The sequence below is a fragment of the Myotis lucifugus genome, unplaced genomic scaffold (genome assembly GCF_000147115.1).
Source record: "Myotis lucifugus unplaced genomic scaffold, Myoluc2.0 scaffold_11, whole genome shotgun sequence".
NCBI lineage: Eukaryota > Metazoa > Chordata > Mammalia > Chiroptera > Vespertilionidae > Myotis > Myotis lucifugus.
In genome coordinates, this window is record NW_005871059.1 from 15,045,691 (window position 1) to 15,054,669 (window position 8,979).

The following is an 8,979-nucleotide window of genomic DNA, read 5'->3' on the forward strand; positions in this document are numbered from 1 at the left end:
TTTTCTGTTTCTGGCTATTATGAAGAAAGCTGCTGTGAACATTATTGTATTTTTCTTTGTATGGACATATGTCTTCAATTTTCTGAGTTAATGCCTAGTGGTGGAACCACTGGATTGTATACAAAGTTTACATTTATTTAATGAGACTTTCATCATTTTCTCCAAAATGGTGGACCTTTTTACGTTCTCACCATTAATATACAAGAACTCCTATGGCTTAACATTCTTGCAATATTTACAATATTTTAAATTTCCTCTATTTTAATGTGTATGTCGTGTGATATCTTATTGTGGTTTTATTTCCCATTTCCCTTGTGACTAACAATGGTGAGCCTCTTTTCACATGATTATTGGTCTTTTATATATGAACCTCTTTAATTTTTCAAATTTTTGTCTATTGTTTAGTTGGGTTATTTATTTTATTATTGACGTATCAGAATTTTTTATATTTTTAAACAGTTCTTTATACTTTGTATATAAGTCCTTTGCCATATATATTTTTGCAAATAATATCCCCATTCTGTGTTTTGGTTTTCTTTTTTTTAGCTCTATTTTTGGAGTCAATTTAATCATTTATGGTTTGTTTTGTGCTTTTGGTATCCTGTGTAAGAAATCTGTGCCTACCCAAGGTCATGAAGATCTCTCCTGTGTTTTATTTTCCTAAGAAGTTTATAGCTTTAGGTTTTACATTTTGGTTGATGATATATTTTAAATAAATATCTGTGTGTGGTATGAGTTAAATGCTGAGGTTCATTGTTTTTCCTATGGATATCAAGTTGTTTAAGAACCATTTGATGAAAAAACCCACCCGTTTCCCATTGAATTACACTGGAATGTTTGTTTAAAATCATTTGACCATGAACTGACTATTTCTGGACTCTGATTTCTGTATCATAGTTGTACATGTTTAGCCTTAATATAATACCACATTCAATTATTATAGTTTTATAATAGTAAAGCTTTAAATAAGAGGGTGTAAATCCCTAAACATTGTCATTTTTTTTTCTTCCTCCAAATTGTTATGGATAGTCTAAGTTTATTTCTTTTTTGTATATATTTTTTAATCAACTTATCAATTAGATTAAACTTACAAAGAAAAATTACTCATTATTAAACAATATAATGTGATTTATTTTTATCAACTACAGTAATATATAAATAATACCCTTTTAAAAATGTTTATCTGGATAGACATTTACAGTATGCCTCGATGTGTAGAAATTTAATTGTTTTAATTTCTAGAACATTCCTAGTCTTCCTAACTATTTCCCAGTCCCAGTGGTAGCAGAAGAACTTGCTATTTCAAGGTCAACTATTTCTGGTTTAAAGCTTAGTCTTATAAGGAAAAGTACTCAGGATAAATGTTCACTTTTTCAGGATTTCTCCTCTTTCTCTTTTGTCCTCTTTTCTCCAGAGGTAACCTGAAAGTGTGGTGTAGGATAGGCTGAAAGTGACGGTGTGATGTTGTCATAGAGTAGGGGCCTGAACAAAGTCAGTAGGAATGGGAAGGAGACAGTAAACGCCATCTCAGAGAGGTTGGTGACTCCATCCCCAGGTTACGCTATGCTGTTTGTTTCCCACATATGAACCACTGGGCTTCTCCTTTAAAATCCTTTCCATTTATTAAAAGTAAGTTAACAAATGTGTTTATACCTCATGTCAAGAAATACTAGTTTTCTGATATAATCTAGCAGCAAAGCTTTTTAAGATCTTATCAACGTACAATAATACAGTATTCATTCTCATCAGCAAGTCTGCTGAAAACTCAGAGGGGTTAGGCCAGCTCAGATCGTTAGCAGAGATTCCAGTGCCACCTTGTGGTGTGTTATAACCACCCCCCCCACCCCACCCCGTATTCCTCTGGCTATGAAGTTGATTTTCTTTTTTTCCAGCTAGATACATTACCTTTTTGAAAAGTAAATTTAATTTTCAGGATTTGATTTTAAAATTATTATATATTTAATAAAACCTAGATGTAGCTTTTATTGTATTTAAAAGGACATTGTACATAAACATAATAGGCAGTTTTCAAGTCAAGTTTTTACTTTATACTGATTCTGAATTGCATCTCTACAGATCTTCACAGCATGTTTAAATATTAAAATGCCACGGATTCTAGGTCATTGATAGATATGCTTAATGTAGAGTGATGCTGACTGCTCTTCCTTTATAGCATTTAACCTTAGAGTCTCTGTACAAAATAGTGCATTTAAAACTCAACGAAGATATATTGACTTTAATTAAAGGTAAAAAGGAAGTTAGGACTGAAGAATAGAAACATCATCGTATGGTATGCATTGTTGTTTATTGTATTATTTACCAGAGTATAGAGGAAATAATTTTAATTTAGACATTAAGAATTTATCTTAATAAATCTAAAAAATTAATAAAGGATGTTTAATTTCCTTAATAAAGTAATATTCAATGTGCCTGAATAGGTTATGTGTTTAAAAGAAGAAATTGTGAAGATAAAATATGAAAATATAGATTCCTCAGTTGGAGGTTAATTATTTGGTAATTATTGGAACATCTTGGTGTGTCATGGGACCCAGATACCTGATGGTTACCATGATAATCTACTGGAAGGCCCATGGAATAATTTATGTAAATTTTTTTATATATCAGCACTTACACTTTTCCTTCTTTCAGGAATCAATAATATAAATATATTTAACAAAGAGTAACTTTTCAAGCAGGTCTTGTCATTCTTCTGCGATTTGTTCTTTCTTTCTTGGACATTTAACAGGTTTGTTTTATTAGAGCAGCAAGTAGAAGCAAAGCTCATTGCTGAAGAATATTTCTTTTCTCAGTAAAATTGTAAAAACATTGTTTCAATTTCAAGTCTTTTGAATTTATCTCCACGTCAGCAAGCCAGAATAAGGTGGCCACTAGGGGTCAGTCTTCTCAACTGTATGGAACTGAAATGTCCATCTCAGTTACAGTACTTTTTAAGATGCTACACATTTCTTTTTTTAAACATATCTTTATTGATTTCAGAGAGGAAGGGAGAGGGAGAGAGAGATAGAAACATCAATGATGAGAGAGAATCATTGATCGGCTGCCTCCTGCACAACCCCCACTGGGGATGGAGCCCGAAACTCCTGCCAGTACCCTGACGGGGAATTGAACAGTGACCTCCCGGTTCATAGGTCAACATTCAATCACTGAGCCATGCCGGCCGGGCCCAACACATTTCTTTATTTCACTATTAGCATTTCAATATTTAGAACTGTTTGTTAGTAGTTATATTGTTAACTAGAGCCAAAACAAATAAGCGAGGAATTGTGAGACTCTGGGGAAGCTTTCAGAGCTAAAATTGTCTAAAAGTAATACCCATCTGCCAATAAAACAGGGACTTTCATTTTTTTTAAATGTCATCCTCCTTATTTGGTATGTATTTCCTCTAATAACTGCTGATGAGTTCATCAGTGTGTTGCATTAGGCCATCTTTGTAAAAATGAACAAGCATGATATCTACTGAAAAGTAATGGAAACATGTAATGCTTTTATTGTGAATATTACTAATTGTGTTTTTTTTTTTAATTTTAAATTCAGGACCTGGCCTTTCATTATCAAAAGCCCCAAGCAATATAAAAACCTTTCCTTCATGGATGCGATGAATAAGTTCAAGTGGACTCAAAAGGAAGGTCTGTCCTTCAACAAGCTTGTCCTGAGCCTGCCGGTGAACGTGAGATGCTCCAAGACCGACAATGCGGAGTGGTCGGTAAGCCCTGCTTCTTTTCATCTTCGGGGGAAACCAGATGTCACATTTTACCTGAATCCACAACAGGTGAAATCTAGGGAACAGATGAATACCCATCAATCCAACGATCCATCCGATAATTTGTTTAATGATTACCTGGGGTTGACCAAAAACTCCTGATTTCTTTCCTTTTAAAGAGAAAATTTATTCTAAAACTAAACTTGTAGTGAAGCAGGAGTAGGATGAGATGAGAATTTCAAAAAGCGATGGAGCCTGTTTTGTATCCCCCCTGTCCCAGAGGCCTGTCTGGCCCTCTTCCCCACTTCCCTGGGAACCCTTAAGGTTGTGACTGTCCTCATGTTTGACAACCTCAGCAGCCATCTGTGCCCCCAACACCCGCCCCTTTGATTCCTGCAGAAGTGCAAGGACTGAGCAAGCGTGGCCACAGTCCTGCTCTTTGATCACACACTCATTGGCATTGTCTGCTCTTTCAGATCCAAGGGATGACGGCCTTACCTCCAGATATAGAAAGACCTTATAAAGCAGAGCCCTTGACGTGCACCTCTCCTTCCTCTTCTCTGCACAGAAGCCTCTCTCTTCAGCTGCTGGTGTGCCTCACAGTCCTGGGCAGCATGCTGAGCAGCCTACACTCCTGGTCCTAGTTCTGTGGTCCTTGGTGACGATGTTTTCTATGATTGGAAACTCGTTTAATGTGCGGGTTAAAGACACTTGGGGCATGAGGAGTGTGGAGACTTCCCTTTCATATACTCCCTCCCCACTCTCCCAGTCCCCCTGAGAGATGTCCTGGGTTCTCTCCTTTTCCTCAGACATGGCTGATAAAATGTATCCATTACCAATAAAGCAAAACTGGCCTGATCAAAATGTGGACCAAGTCAAGCGGAAGTAAAAGAATTCTTTATTTCCTTCTGCATTACATTAATGTAAACACGTGTAATTGCTATTTTAATTTTTAAATGTTGGTTTGGCTTCTATATTCCTTTTAAAACTGTCAAAGGAAGTACTCTCCACTCCAGTTTTCTTCCCCTTTATTGCTCCTTGGGTGTGACTTCCTGAGCATAAACAACGGTCCCCTACCTTTCAGTGTTACCCAGTTCTGTCCTTTTCTGTGAATTCCCTGAGGGCCCCATACCTCGGTGCTTTTTGATGATGCCCATGTTCATCTCTTCATTTATCTGAGTCTGTCGGTACAACCCCTAACCCATCTCAGAGTCCGTCTGCATCCTGCTCAGCGCTGGCCAGGTGAGTGTTTTCGTGAGCTCTGGCACTAAAAAGGGAGAAAGGAAAGAGGCTGTGGGAAACAGAGAACTGGTACCTAACGGATTGTAGGCTGAGGAAAAAATGTAGTTGGCTGCAACCCTGTGCTGTCAGGGGTCCTTTTGGGGGTCCCAGGTCGAAGGCCAGACAGTGTGAGCCAGCCGAGGAGGGTGCAGGTCCACGTAGCACCTCACTGACTGCGGTCGGGGTCGCACGTGTTGCCTACTGGCTCAATTCGAGTCACACTTGCTATTGTAGATTTATTTTTATATTAAGTAACAGACTAACTTTCTATAATACAGTTGCTACCAATTGACAATCTTGTGAGTTTTTGGGTTCTCTTTGTAGAGTTCAGCTAAATCTTGTTAAGTGTCCTTTCCTCATTTCTTAAGTTGGGATCATATGAATAAACCAAACGAAAGTAACTTTTTGTGTGGCATCTTGTACACTCCTAGAGAGAAGTGATTCTGTACGGATGTTTTCAGTCACATCAATTAAGTACTTTGCATTTTCTATCCTGTGTTTAAGCCCTTTCTCCCCAGCAAACAATGTCTTCAATACCAACTATATTGTCCTTTAAATAAATGTTATGTTTTGGTGTGTTTCCTTCCTGATTCTAAGAATTTTGTCCACATAATGAAATGTCTGTAATATTTATGAGGCATATATTATAGTTAGCTTTTCTTCTTTTTATTTTACAACTGCTATATCAGACTTTATTATTTTTCCATCCAAATATTTATATAAGAAATATGATAATCCCTATCTGAAATTTTATGTTTATTTTTTCCTTCAGGACGTCTGAATCTGAGATGTCAAAGTAGAATGATTTCCTTTGGAAATTATGTAATATTATCTGCTTTCATTGTTCTTGGTAAGGAAGGTAAACATACTGGCTAGAAAAGGATACACAGCTTTTGGAAGCTTGCATTTTTGGAGAAATGGGAATCTGTTTTTTCATTTGATGTTGCTAAGAATAAAGCTGTCATTGTTCTGCTACAAATTCTTATGAATATATAGAATTTTGAGAAATTGACTCTATTTGAAATTGGAATAGGTTATCTATTGAAGACTTGGTAAGATTCTGATTATATTCTAAGTTTGCTCTTAACATTGGAAGACCTTCCTGAACAGCCCAGGCTTGTCATTGCTGCTCTGGATCCAGTCACATTATCTGTCCTGGGCTGGGAGTACCTGGGTCCTGAGGGGAAATAATGGTCCACAGTTTGATTGTTAAAGCAGGTAGGGTGGGGAGAGGAGAGACCTGCATATGATGAAACCAATATTCATCAAGGCCCTGTGAGGTTGGGGGTGTCTTGAGTGATCAGTTTCTCTGAAGAGTATCAAACAAGATCAAAGGAGTCCTGAGAGTGAGAAGAGTGGTACAGTCAACAGCGGCAGACGTATTCGGGGTTTTGAACTTTCTCCTAATGGCTACAGAGGCCAGTGAGGAGTGGCAGACAGGAGGATGTTTACAAGTAGTATCTACTTGCCTGATACAATTTGCTCAACTAAATGCTTATTGTTGACTATACTGGCCATTTCCAGTTTTTCAATATGATCAACATTGCTATGATTAACACTCTTATAATTAAAACTTTCATATCTATAAATATTTCCTCACAATAAGTTACCTTAAGTGCAAGTACAGATGTAATAATTATATATTTTTGAGAATTTTTATTTAATAATTATAATATTTGAGAATTTGATGATTATTGCTAGATGTCTTCAACTTGTTCAAATTATTCTCAAAGAGTTTAGAAAAGAATTCAATCTATATCTATTGTCTGTCTACAAAGAGAGTATGATAATTCAAATATGGTAAAATGATAACAATTGAGGAATCTGGATGAAGGATATAGGAGTTTGTTTGTTTTTTAAATACTATACTTACAACCTTTCAGCTAATGAAAAGCTTATTCATCATCATGGACCATCACTTCTCCATAAACTATTTGGACCAGGAACCTCGCTTATATGTTAGTTTGACCATCTAAGCCCTGCAAGACCTTGATCGACAGTTGTATCCAAATCCAGCAGAGTCAAACTGGCAATTTATGAGCAGAAAGTGGCCAATTGCATAGACTCATGGCAGGATTCTCAACTCCCTTGGCCAGAGCTGTGTTGCATGGAAAATATAAAGAGTCGTGGAAAACTGTTACAAAGTTCAGCAGGCTTACTGTAGAACTTCTCAGTCTTTAGTATGTAAATGTGCATTTGAAAGTCCAAGAGGAGTTATGTAGTGTGAAACATTACCCAGGCTCATTGACCACTGTACCTCTGTTGTGGTGGAGGAACATTCTCCAAGAAACAAGCTGTGGAGCAAACAACTTTCCCAGCAAAGCATGTCCAGCTCGTGCTCTCTCTCTCTCTTTCACTTCCTCCCTCCCTTGCACTCTGGCTAAATATCAATGGAAAAAATGTCCTCAGGTGAGGATTAAAAAAAAAAGCTCATCAATATTGTTACATCATACCCGTCTACATTCCTTATATAATCCCATTCTCACCCACCCTGTTTCTTTACGCTTCCTAAAGGGAAGAGTACGTCACCCTAATGTGACAAAAAGAAACCACAATTCCAAGCGCTTCAATCCAGCCCAGAAATGCCTCGAGCTTGAGAACTTTAATATGGACTGTGCAAGTCAAAAGGCAAAACGAGATCTTATGAGTGAGAAAAGTATGCAGCTAAACTTAGCATAATTTAAAACCTAACTGCAACACTAAGTAATGAAATCATGTTCCTCAAAATAGATTTTATCTTTTTCATGGTTTTCCTGGATAAATTGTTACTGATTGTTTAAAATAAGAATTTCTGTCAGTTTTGTTGAGAGAGTGTGAACCGAGCACGGGAAATGAGAGACATGTGAGACTCAGAATTACCTGTGTTAATGAACCTCTGCTCAGGCACTGGTGAAAATTCCTTAGACATGGTGAAGATTGTCTCTATTGCACTGTTAACAGAAACACATTCTCTGAAGATAAAAAAATGTTCATAGTTAGATGAAAAAAAACTTTAAAATTTTCTTAATAAAGCTTCTATTTACCAGAAATACTATTTTTTCAAAATGACAGTCAAGACAAAGTTTTTTAAAAAATTTACAGCTGGCTCAGTGGGTCAGCACAGCTATCATCAAGGAAGAGGTGCCACCTTGTGGACGAATGAGAAATTACGTGAAGTTCTGACAAACCAATAGTTCTCATTACATTTGTTTTCTTGCCTTTGGAAGAATTGAGCTAACAAGGCTTCTGTTTCATCTTTGTCCAAGTACAATAGACACGTGTAGACGTTCCTTTTGCAACATCTGGAATCTGCAGTAAGCCAGGATAGAATGTTTCTAATTTTAGCTTCTTTTGCAATGAATTGGGAGTACAGTGCCCTCTTGTGGTAGACTTGTCACATTGCAAAGAGAATGCTAATTTTCCCTGGAAGGATTCCAAAGTAAGAATTTAAGAAGGATTTGAATTTTGTCAAATGGCCTGGTGGGCATTTGAAGATCTGCATAAAAATCTTAATGCAACCCTAATAGAATTTCGTATTTTCTATTATTGTTATGCAAGAAGAACAAAAGACATCTTAATACAGTCTTTTAAAAGACATTTGTTATAAAGTATTGGTTTTGACCCCAAATAGTGTTTTCCTTCACAGTATCTTGTCTTGTGTACACTAGTGGAATCTATGGAACATAATGACGTGACCAAATATTTCTAGCCACTTCAAATGGAAACAATTTAACAAATAATGAAACATCTCCAAATTTATTGTTAATGTCCATTTAGGAGAAATCCTGCTAAATTCAAATTTCCTATCCCCAAAACCTGAGTAAATACCAGGTGTCTGGCATAATAATATTGGTTTCATTGAATTTCATTGAATTAATAGAAAGGTTCACATTATATTACCTGTCTGCAAGAATTCATAATCCTTCTCATGAAACTGATGAGTTGGGTAATGAAAGCTGTGTAAATTAATTTTTATATTTTAAATGTACTTGGAGAGG

The 8,979-nt window shown here is 36.4% G+C and overlaps 1 protein-coding gene across 1 annotated transcript in view; it reads left to right on the forward strand.

Annotated features, from left to right (window-relative positions):
• MOXD1 (monooxygenase DBH like 1) overlaps positions 1 to 5,584 on the forward strand; it is a 62,794-nt gene extending 57,210 nt beyond the window's left edge. The window contains exons 11-12 of the mRNA XM_023750100.1: positions 3,556 to 3,724; positions 4,198 to 5,584. Of these exons, the coding sequence (XP_023605868.1) occupies positions 3,556 to 3,724; positions 4,198 to 4,365 (337 nt within the window). The 3' untranslated portion in view covers positions 4,366 to 5,584. The remainder of the gene's footprint in view (positions 1 to 3,555; positions 3,725 to 4,197) is intronic.
• The last annotated feature ends 3,395 nt before the right edge of the window (positions 5,585 to 8,979 follow it).